General features: G+C 53.1%; 3 protein-coding genes across 3 annotated transcripts; 1 reads left to right on the plus strand and 2 right to left on the minus strand.

Annotated features, from left to right (window-relative positions):
• Positions 1-4,031: 4,031 nt before the first annotated feature.
• NCS54_00184300 (Hypothetical protein) lies at positions 4,032-4,509 on the plus strand (the record flags this gene model as incomplete). Its single annotated transcript, XM_053147458.1, has 2 exons — positions 4,032-4,320; positions 4,373-4,509. The coding sequence occupies 2 exons, from the start codon at positions 4,032-4,034 to the stop codon at positions 4,507-4,509; spliced, it is 426 nt and encodes a 141-aa protein (XP_053003433.1).
• Positions 4,510-4,723: 214 nt separating this feature from the next.
• NCS54_00184400 (Lactamase-B domain-containing protein) lies at positions 4,724-5,650 on the minus strand (the record flags this gene model as incomplete). Its single annotated transcript, XM_053147459.1, has 1 exon — positions 4,724-5,650. The coding sequence occupies one exon, from the start codon at positions 5,648-5,650 to the stop codon at positions 4,724-4,726; it is 927 nt and encodes a 308-aa protein (XP_053003434.1).
• Positions 5,651-6,193: 543 nt separating this feature from the next.
• On the minus strand, positions 6,194-8,340 carry NCS54_00184500 (Hypothetical protein; the record flags this gene model as incomplete). The annotated part of the gene is made up of 4 exons (XM_053147460.1): positions 6,194-6,200; positions 6,254-6,845; positions 6,895-7,522; positions 7,573-8,340. The coding sequence occupies 4 exons, from the start codon at positions 8,338-8,340 to the stop codon at positions 6,194-6,196; spliced, it is 1,995 nt and encodes a 664-aa protein (XP_053003435.1).
• Between the last annotated feature and the right edge of the window lie 10,399 nt (positions 8,341-18,739).

Genomic DNA, 18,739 nt, shown 5'->3' on the forward strand with positions numbered 1-18,739 from the left:
CCCATTCGGTGGTAAATACAGCTCCCCTCAGCTCACATCCAGCAACAGACGAGAAACACTGCCCAGCCAGTATAACTCACACGTCTCATCCAATAGTGGCTGAAACTCACAGAGGTCGCCAATTATTGAAGTTTCTTCTGCGGTAGTCCTGTATGGGCTTCCCAGTAGAGACCGTCCGTGTCACACTCGAACGAGTCGGTAGGGCGATCAGCTTGACACCACAGCAATCAAGAGAGCGCGAAGAATGGCTCGATTTAACCTCCCACATCCACAGGCGTACTTTAACCTAACAGGCCGGTCTTCTACAGAGTGCCTAATATCCGATACCTGACCTGAGACGCGACCCAGTGGCCAGTATCCGACCTTGCTTTGTGGCCCAAGCAACTCCAACTTGACAACCTCAACCAAGATATGGATGTTCATCTGGTACCAGCGCGGCCGAGTCTTAATTGCCTCTCGGGAGATGCTAATACTTACTCGGTGGCTCCCAGATACCCTGTCTAGTATTCTCGTGATGGCTTCATGGCCGAAATTTATGATGCTGGCAATCAGGCGCCGAGAGGAGTGAGATGAGTGTTAAACCGCTGAGTGTTGCAATTTGGGCATCGCGGTTTCACTGCAATTTTAACCCGCACACAGCGGTGCAGGTTGTCCCAAAAGGGATGCTTGTGTCACTCGACAGCCTTCGCTGCAGTTCCAACACCAATGGTTCGCCTTCGGCTCTCCATGTTTCCGAATGGCAGTGTTTCCACCGTTGGACTTTTTCCATTCCCTTCACTGCGATTTTAACACACACACAGCGGCGCGAGTTGTCCTGCAAGCCCAGCAAATCGTTCCGCTTCCTCCCTTCACTGCAATTTTAACCCGGCCCGAGGAACAGTGAGCTTGTAGGTAGAGGTACAACCAAGGGTACACAAGCCATTGAGGTCCTTCCCAAATGTTTGAACCTGAAGAGAAGTTAGCAAGCGGGCAGAGCCCATGTATCAGGAGGGGACTTGGACGACATCCACATGAGAGATTCTATAAGTAGCCCTGTCCGTAAAATTTTGCTTCGAAGCACCTAGCTGTCAGTTCTCTAGCCCTCATGAACGAGGTGATGAGACAGACTTGTTGTCGTCGAATGATTAGTATAACAAGGCGTTTGGGCCTGTCAACGCAGGAGCCCAAAAGGCCTCAAAAACAAGGCGACCAATTATAATTCCGCCGTGTAGAAGTTTCAGAGTCGAGCTCTCTAGATACAGGGCATGTTCTCTAAGGAATCAGCAGTCCCGGGTTCTATTCTGAACGTGTCAGTATCCAAACCGGCAATGCACCTCTCAGCCTTAGATGAGAGCCAATCGGTGAGGCCTGTTTGGATCCGGTCACTTTTTTCACTGCATGTTTAACCCCCCTCAAGGAACGACAAGCCCACAAATGAGGGCTGTTGACCAGCAACCCACGAGTTTCCAGAGTCACTGTCAAGTCACAGCCCTGTAGGCTGAGGACGGGAGCCAGCAAGACAACAGAGGCCATGGGTTGAAGAAGGGAGCTTGGTAGACTAGACTCAGAAGGCACTCGTAGGAGATTTTGGCAAGGAGTTTTTCTTCTTTGGGCTTTTGCTTCAAGGACATAGGAATAACACTGCCAGTTTCGTTACTCTTGGGAACGAGGTGATGGGTCATGCTTCTTGCCGTCGAATGATTGGTATAACAAGACGGTTGGGCCTGTCAACGCAGAAGCCCAAAGAGCCTCAAAAACGAGGCGACCAATTATAATTCCGCCGTGCAGAGGTTTCACGATTAATGCCTCTCAATGCCTTATACGTAATTTCGTCTACTTTCCAGAGGGTCCGTTCGAGGATATAAGCTTTTGCATCCTGCCGAAGCTCGCCCAACCTCCCGGGTGAGACCCGAGGTCAATCCCTGCAGGGGTAATATATTAATAAATGCTTATTTTCCAACCGTGTTATTTATTTTTGCATGAGAATGCCGAAACCTGGTTCAAATGATGCCGAGGTGAAGGCCCCTCGGGTCGGGCATCAAATGGATCCCGTGCAGGGTTAAAAACCAGATTTCACGACCCAAGCAGAATTGAGTGGTAAAGAAAATTTGACAGGTGACAGGGGCAATCAAAAGTAAACACAATCTCGGCACGTTGTGAGGGTTTTCTTGGGCCTCACGACTCCCGCGGAAGCCGTCGTACCCGGCGCTTAGACTCCCGGCATTTGCTTCGAGAGGCACAGTCCGGCAAGACCGGAATGCCGTGCGGCTTTCAAGGCTGGCTGGAGAGAGACGGTGTAGCTGACCGCATTGGATTACGACAAAACGCCAGCTTTTCTTTCTGCGCTTATGGCCTGATTATTGTCCACATCAGCAATAAAAATAACACACACGATTGCCAACTGGCTGAGAAAGACTGATAGGGCTGACGGGGCGCAAGTTCGAGAACCCGAGGACATGGGTAGGAGGGCGCCAGAGGGAGAAACGCCGCAAAAAGATGTGACGCCACAAGATGATTAGCCACATTCCCCGGAATCAAAGGAGGAGCCCGTGTGTCCGTCTTTGTTTGTTTTCTCGTTTCTCGGCAAGCTTGGAATTTACAGGTTGTACAGCCCCTCTCTAGCTGAGGTGGTACAAGACGAGGGCATACGACTTGTCCTCGTACAGACACAATCAAGCATCTGATGCGCCTTGCAGGTAGCCACATGCAAGACTTGCACATCCCCCGCATGATTGACCGCTTTGCCCTTCCCTTCCCTTGTCCACAATCAATATGTCTCTCATTCATTATCTAGAAGTACATTATTAGTGTCTTTCTTCAGAGTCATCTTGTCCCGTCATGTGGATCCAGGGTCTCCGGTCCGCTAACGGGAGCCCACATCGGCGAAGCGGGTCCTCACTGTCTTTCAGCCCTTTGAGCGACAAGTGTGTGTGACTCAACAAAGTCCATGATGTCTGCAAGAGAAAATCTTTTTGAGTGACCGGGTATATCGGAAGCTTCGGGCGCCCAGGGCTTATGTACGGTATCATGATAATTCTACAGTACTGGTCCTTTACTGTATCCCCTTTGAGTCAGGCCGGTTCGGTTCATCGTCATGATACAATCATTGCCGGCTCCCCGTTATCTTCGTCTCTGGCGCCAAAGCTTATCGTTGCCAATTCGTGGTCTTGTGACCCCTTCTTGTAGAGCTGGGCTGAGATCCGCCAAGCTGGATTCACGCACGGGCATTCGCAGGCCAAGCTTTGTGCTTTCTCTTGTTTCTGGTGTCTGGTCGTCTTGGCTACAGTAGTTGCAATGAGCTGCTGATCAAGACGGGCAACCACACGTCTTTTCTCCAGACGATGATGAAACCCCCAGCATTTGGACCCCATGACAAGCTTGCCCAAGATACAAGCCCATCACACAAGTTACAAACCATTCACTTGCTGTCCATTCTCACAGCCCCTTTCTGCGCCCTGCTGCATGTGACGACAACGCCCGCCCTCCTTCAGAGTAAAACCAGCCCGCCACACGCGCCGTCAAGGTTCCCTGATCTGGTCCCTCGCCCTGCACATCCGAGCAATCCATCAAAAAAGACAGGCCGCCCAAGCCGTGGCGTCTGCCACCCTTTCAGCCCGCTTATCCATCAAGGGGGCCCCCTCACACCCATCTCGGTACTCGCCGTTGGGCACCCAAGATATAAAGGGACCTGACGTCTTCTTGGACGCAGTCTATTTTTCTTTTCAATAGCTTTCTTTACTCCTTATTGTGGTCGCATAATTAGCAGGGTCTTGCCTGTCATATTGGGCGAGCCAGTGTCATGACGATCCGACCCACCACAACAGAGACAACGCATCAAACGCCTTGACCTTTGAAGGAAAAGCAAGAAAAGCGACGAGTTTCAAGTGCCGATTGCGCGGCTATATTTACTGGCAATTAATTGATTTTGATTGCGATATAATCTCGACAGCCCTGCTGTTGTCTCACAAATCTTTCACGACTTCTACCTACCTACTTTTACCATCACCATCTTCACCTCAACACCTACTCTCTCGACTTACACCACCACCAAAATGTATCGCGAGAATCGCCCTGGTCGTCTCTCCCTCCCCCCCATGTGGAGCCCTCCCGAAGACGCCATGCCCAAGCACCACCACCACCACCGCGAAGACCGTCCCACAACGATGGATCGGGCTCGTCAGGCGAGCACATGCTCTGAACGCAGCTGCGAGGGCATGACGGCCGATGAGACACGCGATCTTTGGAGGTGCATGCTTGAGCTGCAGCTGCGGTATGGCTGCTACAACTCTACGAGGATAGACATGGCTCTTGATGCTGGTGATGATGCGCTTGATCTTATGCGTGAGTATTTCTCATCAATTGAGTGTTTGTGATTTAATGCTGATTGTTATAGCCAACCGCTTCATCATCGATACTCTCAATGAATCTATCATTGACCTCCCCAACGAAGGCCGCGAGATGCTCAACCACTACCTATCCCCATCATCCTGCGCGACAAAGCAAAAGTGGAAGTTTTGGAAGAAGGAATGAATCAGATTGTCAAGGGAGTTTTCATAGGATCGGAAAATTGGCATTGGGTTTGTTTTAACGGCGCATTGAGCATGGGCGGCACAGGCACATTTAGAGGCATCATCTCGCAAGTTGAAACAAAGCCGGAGTTTGGGAATCGGAGGTTCATCTTTTTTTTTTTTTTTATTTGTTCGATACCCTGACAGAATGGATCATCATAGCCTTCATATATTCGTTACAGCTTGGTTTGCATAAACTCACTTTCCCCATATCCCATGTGTCTCGCCTGAATCTTCATGCTCTCGAGCACTCTACCCTTGACGCCCTCATCCTCAATATCCATGCCTGCAAACCCTCCATACGTAGCTCGAAACTCGTACTTTTTCAAGATCCCCCACATGCGAGACATCTCATCTAGGTTGAGGGGTATGAAATTGGGGATGCTGTACAGAAACGAAAACGAATTCAGTCCCGGCGGCTTGGACCGTGAAGTCCCCGTGGCGTCCACCTCCCAGCCTCCAACGCCCGCGGCTGTAGTCATGAGCGTATCAGCGATGAGCAACCGCCCGTCGAATAGAAGAACCATGGACCCAGGGAAGTGTCCCCCGAGCTTGATGGCTTTCACCCCGCTCACCACCTCCGTCTCGGTCGAGGCCAGCGGGATCTGGTGCGCCGACGCCATGGTGGCCCACCGGGCGTCTTCGGCAGATAGGTACACGGGGCACTTGAATGCCCTCGCCCACTGGACGTGCGTGCTGTAAAAGTGCGGGTGGCTTATCACCATCGCCCGCAAGCCCCCAAGGGCCTGGATCTTGGAGATGGTCTCCTCGTCGAGAAGGGAGATGCAGTCCCACAGTATGTTGCCTTCCGGCGTCTGAATGAGGATGGCGCGCTGTCCGATGGCGAGCTTTGGCGTCGACGAGATGAATGTGAGTCTAGGGTCTGCGGGGCAAGGCGTGAATTCGTTCCTGTGAGTCTTTCCCAGCTCTTCCAGCGTAGAGAATGACTGTCCAGAGGGCGGGACAAATTGCCGAGGATCGTCGCAGATGTGACATGTCTTGACCTTGGAGCGATCCGCCGTGGGGAACTGCGTGCCGCACGTCACGCAGACGAGCCAAGTCGCCGCGGTGACGGGGTCGTAGGGCTCTGGGGTGAAGCTCATCGTGAGTGATCTACAGAGGAAAAGGCCGGGATGCCGTGTCGAGTGTGTGCCGAATTCAAGGCTGCAGTGGTTGTGTTATATCGATTGCCTTGTTTCTCGTATCCCACTTTCTCCCCCACTCTCGAGGCTAATACGGAATACGGAACGTATGTAGGGGCAATTCCAAAGGGCGTAATTGAAGCCTGGAATGTCTTAAGCCGAGGTCGGATTCAGCACGTGCTGTTGCTCGACGGAATAATTATCACGATGCTCAACACCAAAACGAATTGTGTTTGTAAGCTCTTCAATTACTCAGCTGCCCCGGAGATGGCTGATTCTTTACTGACGTCACACGAGACATGTTCACACCCACTCTCGGCACATGTGTAGATCTCGGGATAATCCTTGCCTTTGTCAGGATGGATCAATTGAGTCACAAACAAATTACTAAACACCAAGAACCCATCATCACCAAAGTCCAGGATGCACCTAGTTCCATTGAGTCATATACCAAAACACAAGGAATCCATCGCTAACAGCTCATCGCTACCGGAGCAAATCAATCTACATGCTAAACCGCCTCAGCAACATCCATCAAAAATAATCAGACTTGACAGGACTCACCACGCCTCCCACATCTGCTGTCCTATAGAAATCAGCCGGTTAAACAGTTGATCCCTCATAACAACCGCCGTGAGATGCAGCTCCCTCCCGTCCTTGGTCTTGATCATCAACCCGTCCACAATCTCGCTCCCCATAGCCCAACCAACAATAATCTTGCTCTTCCATCCAAGTCCTCCCATTTTCTTAAGCTCCGCAATCTCCCCAATCGTGACCGTCCACGCCGGCTTCACATCGCTAATATCCGACGTCCAGCTTACAGCAGGCGTCGTAGCCGTAGCGGTGATGTAAGCATGTCCCTTCTTACCCTTGTACCGCGCCGGGAACCGGATCGGCCCTGTAGCCGGGTTTGGCTGCTCCTGACCCTTGACGACGCCGAGTCGGTTCTTGGCGTGTCGGGCTCCGGCCTTGGCTTTTGCCTTGTCGGCCGCGAGGGCCGTTTGTACGCCGCCCTTTGTCGTGCCGCGGATAAAGTTCATGATTCTGTGCGACTTCTTGTGCTTGGTCTTTTCTTCTTCCTGTTCGTGCTCGTCTTCGTGGATCACTTCGGGATCGGGTTGCACCGCCTCGGCGATTTCACCCTGCGAGACTCCTTCTGATGGTGTCAGTCTTTCGTTCAGTCATGACAAGTTGCAGATACACACCTAAATGATCCAGACCCTCACCGGCGTTCTCATGAGGTTCACAGGGGGGAGGCACATTAGAAGTCGGGGGTGGAGGCAGAGGAGCCTTGTTCCTCTCTCCAATACGCAAAAGAGTAATAGCCAGCTGAGCATTCGTCGGAACACCCTTGAGGATAGTGTTTCGCAGTTCCACATACTTCTCCCATCGAGGATACGTCCTGTTGACAAAGTTCAAAGCCGGAGTGATGACGGGATCGCCAAAGAATCCAAAGCCAGCGGCGAATCCGGCGCCCTTCATGAGCATGTACGGAGACGTGAACCATGATCCTAGGAGGAGAGGGAAGAGAGCGCCCACAAGGATGATCTTGGGTCTGTGACGGTGGAAAGGGGCAGCTGGGCTGAGGGCGTTTCCGAATCTCTCCCAGGTATCGACAAAGTCGGCGATGAGATGCATCGTTGGACGGGCCCTTGCCCACACAGCGTCGGACACTGGCTTCTTGGCCCTATTATGCTCAATACCCGCATGGTCTCCCCCAGTCTTTTGCTTCGCATCGGTAACATCCTCGGTGAGCTGAGTAGGGTCCGGAGCAGCACCGTCTTCATCGGGGTCCGTTTGGGGATGCTTTCCAGCAGCGGTGCTCACAACAACCTGAAAATCTCAGTCAGTTGCCTCCTTGTAGCGCACAACGTCACTCTTACACCCGAACATACCGTAGACAAACTCGTAACAAAACTGTGGGCCTCCTGCTCAACCGCCTCGCCCTTGTGCTTCTCTGGCGCTCCAGTAACTGAATCATCTGACGCAAGAACACCAGCCGCCGGCGTCTGAACACCTCCGGTCTTGGGATCGATGAGAGAAGGAGGGGCTCCGGGGAAGCAGATCTCTCTGGCTCGTGTAGAGACAATGAGAGTCATGAGAAAGACAATAATGGTCGGTCCCAGAAGATCAAGAAGCCACGCCATGGAGTACACTGCCAAGAAAGCAGATGTCCTCTGATACTCCTTCCAAGACCGGAGTCTGACAATATGCTTCCAGAAAGAAAACAGCTGCACAAAAACAGACATGTACAACCTCTCAATCTGCGCCCTCAACTTTTCCGGCGAAAACTCCTCATCATCCGCAATATTCATATCCAGCTCCCCAAGCGGGGGCTCCTCAATACTCCTCACATAAAAAACCTGCTTATCAAACCTCCGGATCAAAGTCCAGAGGTCGTCGTTCTTGAGCCCCCCGACGAGGGGCTGCGGCACACGGTAAACTTCATCGTTCCATCCTAGGTTCTTTACTTCGATGTCGCCGTGCTCGATCTGGCTTGCACCCTTTTCTTCAAAGTTTTTGCTCTCTTCTGCGAGGGCGTGGCTTGTCGTTGGTGCTTCTTCTTGGTGAGTTTCGATGATTTCTGGTTCGCTTCCTGCGCCGGCTGTCGAGGGCCGACGGGGAGGTTCGTCGTTTACTGGCGCGTCCATGTTTAGTTACTGAACGAAAAGAAGTTGACGATGAAGAGGATCACTTTGAGGAACTCATCATAGATATCAACCTGGAATTCCCTAATTCCAAGTTGCCCCGCCGCCTACGTCAACCGCCCTCGTGTACGATCTAACACCAAGTCGTGACGTCATGAGAATATCAGCTGAAAAGGCGATCGATCCAACAAGGAATCAAAAATACATCATATCTCAAGCCCTGAAAATGACAAGACAGAGCTGTGTTCCCCTCAAATCATCCACTACACCAGGGATTTTCACAAGCAAAGCCGCGTGGGTGGCCGTCACCACCCGCCTCTAATGCAACGGCGTTGCGTCTAGTGCAGAAGTCCAACGCTCAGCCATCTTCGTAGACGGAAGAACCCGTAGAGTCGTTATTTCCTGTTTTTGACAGACTTTTGAGGCTCGAATGCCCTGTCGTAGATCCTCCGGGTGCTGCCTCCGAGAGGGTGGGGCCGTTCGCCGATGGATCGGACCACAGGATCCGGAGGAGTGACATTTGGGCTTTGAGACATGGCCGCGGTGGCTGTTCAGATGATATAACTTGCTTTCTTCACCGCTTGGGCAGTCTTCACGGTCGGTCTTATCGTATGCTGTCTTATCCCTCCCGCACGTTTCACTCAGACCAGACTGGTCGCTCAAGATATCCAAGGTGACGAGGAGAGTAACATTGACAGTAAACCCCATGTCTCAAGTCAAGGCATTCCAGTTGAAGACTGACGCTCAGACATGTATACGTAGTTACACCAGACCTGCCAGGTTAGACAAGTCAGTGTCGTAGCACGAACCTGGATGCCACGGTCTGTCAAATCCCACTTGGTCCACAAGAAACACCCATGACGATACAAGTCAAATGAGACAAAGAGTCGGCTGTCACTCTCTAGTTTATAAGTTCATATCCCGGCTGCTTATCTGACTGCCATCATATGAGATCAGTTGTTACGGCCAACCCAGGCCAGACACTCTCCCAAAAGACTCGCGTCTACCCATGCGCTTGTGCCCAAGCTGTTGGTAGGCATTAGAGCGCAGACCTCTTTGATATGTAGCTTTCTCTGGCTAATTGGTCAAACGTTTCGTCGTTTATGTCGCTACTGTTTCATCAAGGTCTTCCTCTCACTCATAACAGGCTCACATCCATGACGCAGAAACACCAAGACATGATGAAACTGACTGCAGATCACTTTACCTGGTATCTTGGGCATCTATAGAACTATGTGTCTATTTAAACTGATAGCATAGCATCATTAGAGAGGCGCTAATTCTCGACCTTGGTGAACACCAGGCTTTGGCATTAATGGACTCGCCAACACAACCACACTTACAAGATGCCCAACAACACAATCATTCACAGGCCACTAGTGAAACAAGTTGAACTCGCTAATAAATTAGATTTATTTACCTAGAGAATATCCCAAAATATCCCAAGAACAGGGCCGAATTGACCTTCATCAACAGCAGTCGCAACTTTGCCAACAAGTTTAGGTTACCCTAGACTTCCACATCGCACATCGTCGACCAGCCTCGCCTTGGTTTGATCACTCCAATCATCCTATTACCAATTACAAATAGCAAGGAATAGTTTAATAATGCCTAGTCATCAAAATTATCCTCGGTAAATCGCCTAGATGCGCAATCACCTTTGTCCCGAAGCAAGCCAAGAACCACAGCCACCACCTACACACGCAACAAGGTTGTATTCCCAACTAGGTACCTACATACCTCGACGCATAGTCTCACATACGATAGACAACGACTATAACGCCATCAAGGTCAGAAACTCCCTCATTCAATCGAAACACCACGGCAAGAATCTCCCAGCCTCACCGCTCCTACCGCATGCCACAAATGCAAACCGCCATATCTCGCAAGAACAACACAGCAGACTTTGAGGCATATAGACACGTCGTAGTTCGCCATACAAGTCCCCCTGACGCGGCCGTGACGCGACTCGGATCAGTATCCCTCGCCACATTGCTGTCGTCGCGGCATTTCTGCACATCCAGTTCATCAAGGATGCCTCAGCTGACCAAGAGCAGAAGATACAAGGCAGAGGGGGAACCGCTGGGCGTTCGTCGCAACACCTCAACCAGGCGCTTCCACGTACGCAGCGTGCCATTGTATTCGCCTCATGCAGGGCCTCGCCTTTGACGCCCGAAGACGCAGGGAAAATTGGCTCGCATCGCAGGTACACCGGTGAGGCCCTGCTCATGGACTATCTCACGTCCCGGCCTCAAGGCGCAATCCTTGGGTCACGGGGTCGCCTCGCATCATCTCCCCCGGATGTAATGGCATATCGTGGCCGTCTCTCAGCACTCGGCTCCCCCACGCTCAATCTTGAGAGGAGTGATCAATTGAGACTCTCCAATCTTCAACCCGTCCCCAGTGCTTCTCATGTGCAGCAGCCTTGGGCGTCAGTCTTCTGACGAATGAGAGCCCGCCACACGGCGTAGGCCACTAGCCGGGGCCCTCTATGGACGTGGATAGCTTCCGCCAGGGCCAGTCCCTCTCATGACTAACAAGGGAGAAGATAGCCAGTCGAAAAGGCAAGGGAATTGATTGACTGCGCAGCGGTGAACAGGACGAACTCGCAGGGGGCACTTGCTCGCCTGCTCTTACTCTGAAGCGTCACAGGGATCTCCTGTGAGGCCGACGCAGGAGTCAGGAACCCTGAGCCAAGCCGACAGTTTGAATCGCTATGGTCGTAAGACTTTGCTGCCGCCCCAGAGTCCTCAGCTTCCCTGGCTGGCCCGCAGAGACAACATGTGCGTCTGTATGCCTTGTACCCAGCACAGGATGCACCTACGGCGCAGAGGGTAGGGTCCGGCCTGTCTAGGGCCTTGATGCGAAATGATTTGTTTCATGCTGATAATCAAACATACCATTAGGATAGATCGATATGGCCACTAGGCCGGTGAATAAACGACATGTCGAGATAATTGCACCAGCTTTACCAAACATCACAACAGCTCTCTAGCAAGACTGGTGATGGCTGGGCACCTCAATCAAGTGCCGAATCAATTGATCCTCCGAATGCCGAGAGTCACGTTTTAGACCCTCAGTGGAGTATGAGAAAACAGCCTCCAAAAGGACCATCGTCGACTCGGGGCTATCGTCGTCTCTCGCCGGCCTCGGTTCCGCGACCAAGCCCTGTTCTAGCCCCAGGGCCAATGCAACCACTCAACTCTTCGGGTGCCTGAGCCAGCCATTGAGGCCCGGTGCCTGACAAAGCCACATCCAACTCCAAGACCCGATGGTCGGCGTTCAAAACAGTCATACTGGATGGAACCTGGTGGAGTTGGCGCTTGCAACTCGACTCGATTACCAAGCTCATCCTTGAAGCCGAGGAACAAGCCGGCATCCATCTGACTGCCACGAAAAGAGTCCTGCTCGGGTAGGCATCTACGGTGCAGAGACATGTGCATTGCACCGCACTGCAGCGCATGCCATGTACTGAGCAGAGCTCTTGCTCTTGCAGAGGCCACCTGCTTCAGCCCTTTCCAACTCAGCCCCAAAAGCGGCTGTGTGGCACGGTGACCAGCAAACCCTGGCTCGCGATCGTCAGGAACACCACACCAAGCTTTCGCCCTTCCTCTGTTAGACCTCTTTTGGACAGACGGTGGGCCAATGGCCAGGACTGCTAGCAAGAAAAACTCACTGGCATGTGCAAGAGAGTCCAATTGTGTGGGTTCCCATGTTGGGAACTTTGGGTGCAGGTTGAGACACCATCAACTCGCGACACAGGATGCGCGTCCTTGAGGGTTCGGCTGAGAACTGTTCGTCCGGTTGCCACCATCGAACGAACTCTCACGAGAGCAATATAAAGCAATATGGAAATACCCGTCTTACAGCCGTTGTCGAGGCTGATCAATTTCTCACGAGAGCTGCAGCCCGAGACAAGGAGCTCCCTTCCTGGAGCGCCCAGATCGGACGATTCCCCCTCTTCCTCTTCCCCACGATGGAATCGAAGATTCCCGGCATATCATGGCGATTTCTCCGCTGATCCAGCGCGCATCTCGCGGAGAGACTCGGAGCACTCTCGGACGGTGAAAAGCGACTCCCAAGACGTGGATCCCTTGTCAGAATCTCTCATCGCGCGTAGAGAAGGCTGCCCAGACCCAGACCCAGCCCAAGTCCAGCATCAGGATCCAGACTTCCCAGAGGATCAACGGAAAATTCTGATCGAATTTTTCGTCAGCTTGGTGGAGATGCAAGTGGGAATTGTTGGTCAACGCTCTTGGCTCTTGGTCAGCACCACGCCCTGCTTCCAGTCTCAGTCCGAACTTGAGAGCACCAGCCTCCGACTTCCCTTGACCCAATCACCGTAGAGTTGAACCCAATTTGGACCAAACTGCTCAAGTTCTGCAGATGAGAACTTACCCATCGAGTTGCGTGTCTGAGAAGCCGGACCCTTAATGAGCTTCAATGGCTGGCTGAACAGTGTAAACTGTCAAAGCGCAATGCAACTGTGGCTCCCTCAACTCTTCGGGGAACGTGTTCCAGCCTTCCGATATCAATTGTGACGTGCCTCTGACGAGCTGGATCAAGTGAACCGATTTGGTAAGATCCTGAAAGATTTTCAGGGCTCCAACGGCTCCTCCAGTCTCGATTGGCTCTGGCCAACACGGGCTTGACTAAAACGTCAACCTGTTGTCAACATTTTCATGAGGCTCATGCACCTCTCCCAGCAGTTTGGAGGCTCGAAACGGCATTTCTCCCTTTAAGCTTCCGAGTGTGCCCTCCCTGGGTGACATCGTGGGCTCCAGCCCTCTGACGAACTCGACGCCGATGTAACCATACTGGACATTGGAGAGCCATTGCCCAATCGTTATGCGGAGCCGCCCTTATCGCCACCAGGAACAGATTTCTGGGCGAGATCTCGGAGGCTTGGGACCCGAAGCTTTGGTTTGTGTGGCAGTCTTGAGAAACGGTTGCATCGTCAACGTTTTTTTTTTTTTTTTGAAGACGACCCCAATGAGTTGATGACGGCGGATTGTTGAGTTATCTGCACCTGGACGATCCTTATCTGGGTTGGTATCATTGTCTCAATGGCAGAGAATGACTGCCGAGACAAGACCCTTCGTGGTAGATGCTTGCTGACATTCAATGTATGAGATTGCGGCCGCAGCCGTTGGACCTGCATTGGAACATCTGCGGCTGCCGGCCCGCGTCTCGCTCCCGACATTGGCTCAGTCATCAAGCTCCAGTAGTCGCCCATTTGGCCGAACCTTGTCGTAAGCGACAGACAAGATTGAGTAGGTATAACGGCGCAGATATGACCGATTTGGGATTCTGAGCCGTCATTTCGATCACAGTCTCGTCATCATGGCGAGCTCTGAAGACACCGGGAGCTTGACAATTATCCCCGATATAGAGGATGCAGCTCATAAGAGCTGAATAAGCTCATGTGGTTGCAACAAGGCTGGATACGGCACCGTATGCCGCGTGGTGAGTATGCCATTGCGGCCCGGCCCAACTCTGAGTCGAAAACGTGTTGAATCACGCCTACAACGGGGATCCGGCTTCAAACAGATTGAGCACCGCTGACGCCGGCCATCCTGAGCCATGACGCTTTGACCGAGCCCATAGCCGCAGTTTCCTCATGATAATTCCAATTTTGGCAATGCCAGCATGTTGCGACAATGATGACGGCATCTGATGAGAGCGGCATTGATGAAAAGTGGTTCCTCTTGCGCTCCTGAGAGCCGTTTGAACTCCCATCAAGCTTGTTTCCTTGTTTGTAGATGGATCGTCATCATGGTGGGAGGACACCACCTGCAGATGACAAGGGTGCGAGCCTGAGCTGCCTTGCGACCGAGGCATCAATTCCTTCTTGCCCAGGCATCAAACGTTGCGGGTCAGCAACAAGGCGGGCTGGACTAGCAAAGACGGTAGGGATCTGCAAGGGGCCTAGGCGGGAACAGCCAGCCAATCGCCGACAGAGGATGGAGACTTCGGACAAAGGTGAAGAGAAGGCAGAAGAAAGGTTGACGCAGCTTTGTTCCCAAGAGGAAGAAACCGCTCGCTTCCATTAACTTCATAGCGCCGGATTGTTAATGGCTGAAGGGGGGTCGGGTAAGGGTTCCTGTGGGTTTAACTTTGTCCAAGCCTTCATTGAATGCTGCGACGCTGTATCCGTATTGTCGAGTCCATGGGAAGAAAACAAGGGGTTGGCAATGTCTCGGCAGCTATTGTCAGACACACGCCGTCATTGAAAGGAACAGAGGGAGCGCCCATGTTGCAGAAGGGTGCAATGCGAAGCTTCCCCCATTGTCCAATAGCCTCCCTGCATGCAGCTCCTACAAGGAGAGCGCCTCCGAAAGTCCAGCGATGACAACGCCACGGAAGAACAATGGAAGACGAGATTGAACCCCGAGACCGGAACTAGAGAACAAAATCACACGACTCGAAGGGTTCTTCACCTAGTCTCGGAGTATTGTACAGTCTCACCCTCTCCTCGTCCAAGAGTGACCTTCGTCGACGTTGTCTGCCACATGGTGCTCATGTGCGTGACAGCTTAACGACTCGTCAAGTGTAAACTCAAATCTGCACTCCGACAATTGTGCAAGTTGTCCGACTGTCAACCGGGTTCAAGACGGAGGAGATAGCGCCGGTCGGCCAATCTCCCTTCAAAGAGAGTTTGTTGATTCCAGCACCAGTCCGGATCAGTAAGGTGTAGCCGTCGCGCTCAACGGTGCTCCATCATGTCGTAATTCGCTATCAACACCAGGTGATGCAGTCCAGGAGTCTTGGACGCCGTTGTGTGTCAAAGCGATTTCTCCAGACCCATGTACATTATCCATGCTTATGAAAGTTGTGCCAGAGGAGGGCAGCCGGGAACATGTGCGACCTACCACACATAGCTAGAGCCCAGCGAGATCCAACCGACTGCAACGACAACGACAACCGAATGCAAGCGCGAGAGCGGAACGGCTGCCAGCTTCCGCGGGCACCGACTGGGAGGGAGAGAACATTCGTCGCCGCCTTCTTGACAGTGTCGGCCCAGGTACCGTGGTCAAGCTAATGCGGCAGGGCCTTCAACCTCCGAGACCAGGGCCATCGTGGCCGATGGGGGATGGCTAGAGGATACACCGCGCGCGACGAGAGGGTCCTCTGGCGGTACGTACATGCTTTTCGGTTGTGCAAGCGGTCTCGAGACGTGGGCTAGAATGGCAAGTCGGTCCCTTCCGTCAATGAGTCTCGCGATGAGCAAAATCCGGTAATCTTGCCAACGGGGTTGGTGGTCGAGGGCTGGCACGTTTGGTCATTTCTCCGAAGACTCTCCCCGACATGTTCGTCGCTCGGTCTCCATCCGATCATCACATCGGATCTCGATACTTGTCCGATGAGACGTCGACTGAGCAAGATCCCGGTAGATCGACACCAAGCAGACTGGAGACAGTAAAATGAGCAAAGGAGGGTTAAGCTTTTCATCACTCTTGTCTCCCAGAGTGCTGGACCACGGTGGTCGCTTCCACTGCGCCGGCGCGATTTGGCGTCTTCTCAGCGGGCCCTTGAGCAGCCTCTCAGTGCTGGGCTTTGAAGCCACGCAGACCCGCCCTGTCTTTAGCAGCCTTCCAGGTTCTTCTATGACCCCCGACACGACGCCTCGGCATCACTTCCCTTCCACTGGGAAGGCTCGGGCTGCGGCCGCTAGGCCACGATGGGTAGAGCGCCCCGTTGGCCACGAGTCTGCCCGCTCCGGGGAGCATGCGACGTGAGACTCGCTGAAGCAAGACAACAGAAAGGTTGGGATGTAAAGAGCGGTGTTGAAGAAGAAGAAACATGGGAGGCTCAGTTCTGGGTCTCAGGAGAAACATCCCAGTAGGATCCAACGCAACGGTTTCATCTCCCTACGTCTGAGGATTTGTACAGAAGTTTCCAGCCATCTCAGATCTAGTTCAAGGGGAGAGCAAGCCGGTGAGTGGACAAGTGTTTTGCAAGAGGGGCACGGGCGAATCAGTGAAATTTTTGAGTCAATTGACTCTTCACTGAGAAAAAAAGAAACAACCTCTGGTTGTGTCGGATGTAGCCGCCTCGACAACCAGCAGGCATCCCGTGATGACGAAGTGGATTGCGGTTCAACAGGACGGATAGAAGTGGGCTTCGCAGAAGCGACCAGAACAAAGACGAACGGGTAGACACATTAGGAGTTTGGAGAAGACAACGGCTGGATCGCAAGGACGGGGACACGGGAGAGGCCCAGTTGTCATGCTGGAAAGACTCCAGCGTCCAGGCTCACCGAGGAAGGGATCGACGTTGTTTCCTCATTCTGGCGGCAAGCCCAAGATAACGACGTAATGGTGCAGTTTTGGATGGTTTAAAATTGACAGTTTGTGTGACTGTGCCTTGGAAGAAACACAGAGTTGCTTTGGACGCTGTAGGGAGAAGACCTGTGCCGTCAGCGGCTTCGGTCGACCGTTTCCTGTTCCTGTGATTAAGTTCATTGGTGGCGGCAAGACGGGTAAAAGTCTGATTGTCGGAGCGGGAAAAAAAGTACTGTAGGCACCTTTGACGCGACGGGGAGTTGAAGTTCCGCTAGGCTCCATGATGTCTGCCCCGAGAGCACGCGCAGTCCTTCCACAATGGCACAAGCGTCGGGCGTCCAGAACCAACATCGAAGAAGAAAAACGGCGGCGAGGCGAAAGGGACAGTGAGAGACGGTGAGAACCGTCGCAAGTCCCCGATTCATGGATCCATGGGATTCCGGGGACAAGGATGGGCTTCGAGGCCCGTTGGAGGCGGAAACGGCGAGGGCAGAATCGAGACTGGACGCTTCTCTGACTCTCTGGGTGCGCCGACCCGGAGAGGCGGTGCCAGATGGCCGAAGACAGGGCTACGTACCCCCTGCTGGCGCTTCCCAAGCTCCTGCACCCTTGTCGGCGGCTTCTCTGAGCCCTGGTCGGCCCAGGCTGTGGGAAGCCCTGGTTGACAGGGAGAGACTCAGTGGAAAGCTGGGGCTCGGCCCAATGTGGGACGACAAGTGGGAAGATGGGATGAGGAGATGGCAAGAGGTCAAGAGGATTGCATAGCATCTCTGGTGGGATCAATGACAACACAAAGCAGCGGGGGGCATGATGAGAAATCGATGAAGGATGAAGGCGTCAAGAGGACAAAGGGCGGGATGAGCAGGAAAAAGAAAGGAAGAGGAAAAAAGAAGAAATTTGAGCTACCGACGATCTTTGCGTCCAATGGAAATGGATCGGAGGGGGAGCTTGTTGCCATGTGAAGGAAGGAGCTGCCAGAAGCCAAACTGATCTTGCCTTTTGTGGCGTCCATCCCACGGATCGATATCAAAGATTGTCTCGGACGGCCATGATGAATTCAATCGAGCATCGAACAACAAAGGGAGCATCACAATTGAGACCCAATGGCTCGGTAAAGTCAGTTGACTTGTTCGCCGATGATGATAGATTCTCAATTACCAATTCATCCCTTCGCAAAACGTCGCTTATGCTCGGAGTCCCTATCTTCAGGGTCCTCCTCCCTCTGGTTCCCTCGGCGCATGTGCTTGTTCACATTCATGGCCTCCAGGATGTTTGAACGTGGCCCCCCTCCTTCAAACAGCGAATAGCTGCAGCCACTCGTCTCATTGTGTGTTTGTTTCGTCTGCGCGGATATACATGCACATAGTGTCATGGCCTCGAAGCTGTATGTATGTAGTCTGTTGTCGTGTCGATCAGCCCAGGGACAACGCCCAAGACTCAGGAACTAGAGCCACGGGTAACGCAAGGACTGCCCCCTTGCACGCCCTGTCTCTCCCGACTCCATGTCTCTTCTCCAAACGTCCAGCCTCTTGGGAGCTAGCAGCGGACTTCTCGTGGTAAGGGCAGGGCTTCTCCGGAACGACATCTCTCTGTCTTCCGGACGAGCTGGCCAGCCTCCAGTCCCCCACTGCAGAGCCTGCAGAATCCACAGAGAATGCCGCGCCCCACCCGACTGAGCACTGGAAGAGCCCTGCCGGAACCCACTGTGCCCTGTAAGCGTCCACTGGAACCTGCTCTGGCCGTCAGAGCCCCGTTGAATCAATTGCCAGTCCTATGATCCCCTCGTCCATCTCCCCATCCACATGTCCCCTTTACCCCCATCAACACGTCACAGACCCCCCCTTCACCGAGTCGCGAAGCAGGAGTCGACAGTAGCCGCGACAAGGCCACAGAGACACGGCGTCTCAGGCGAGCCAGCCTCGACCGAGGGCTCCTCCCCGCGCGTCCCCCCGGACAAGTCACCCAATCCTTCATCCCTGTCCCAGACTGGTATAACGGCGCTGCTTATACTGTCTGCTGCACGCAGCATCGACATTTGACAAATCCATCACCGCCAGTCAAGCCGCAAATCAACGCGCGCAGGTTCAGGGACAGCAAAAAGCACATGGCAGGATACT

This window comes from Fusarium falciforme, chromosome 1, assembly GCF_026873545.1.
Source record: "Fusarium falciforme chromosome 1, complete sequence".
Taxonomy (NCBI): Eukaryota; Fungi; Ascomycota; class Sordariomycetes; order Hypocreales; family Nectriaceae; genus Fusarium; species Fusarium falciforme.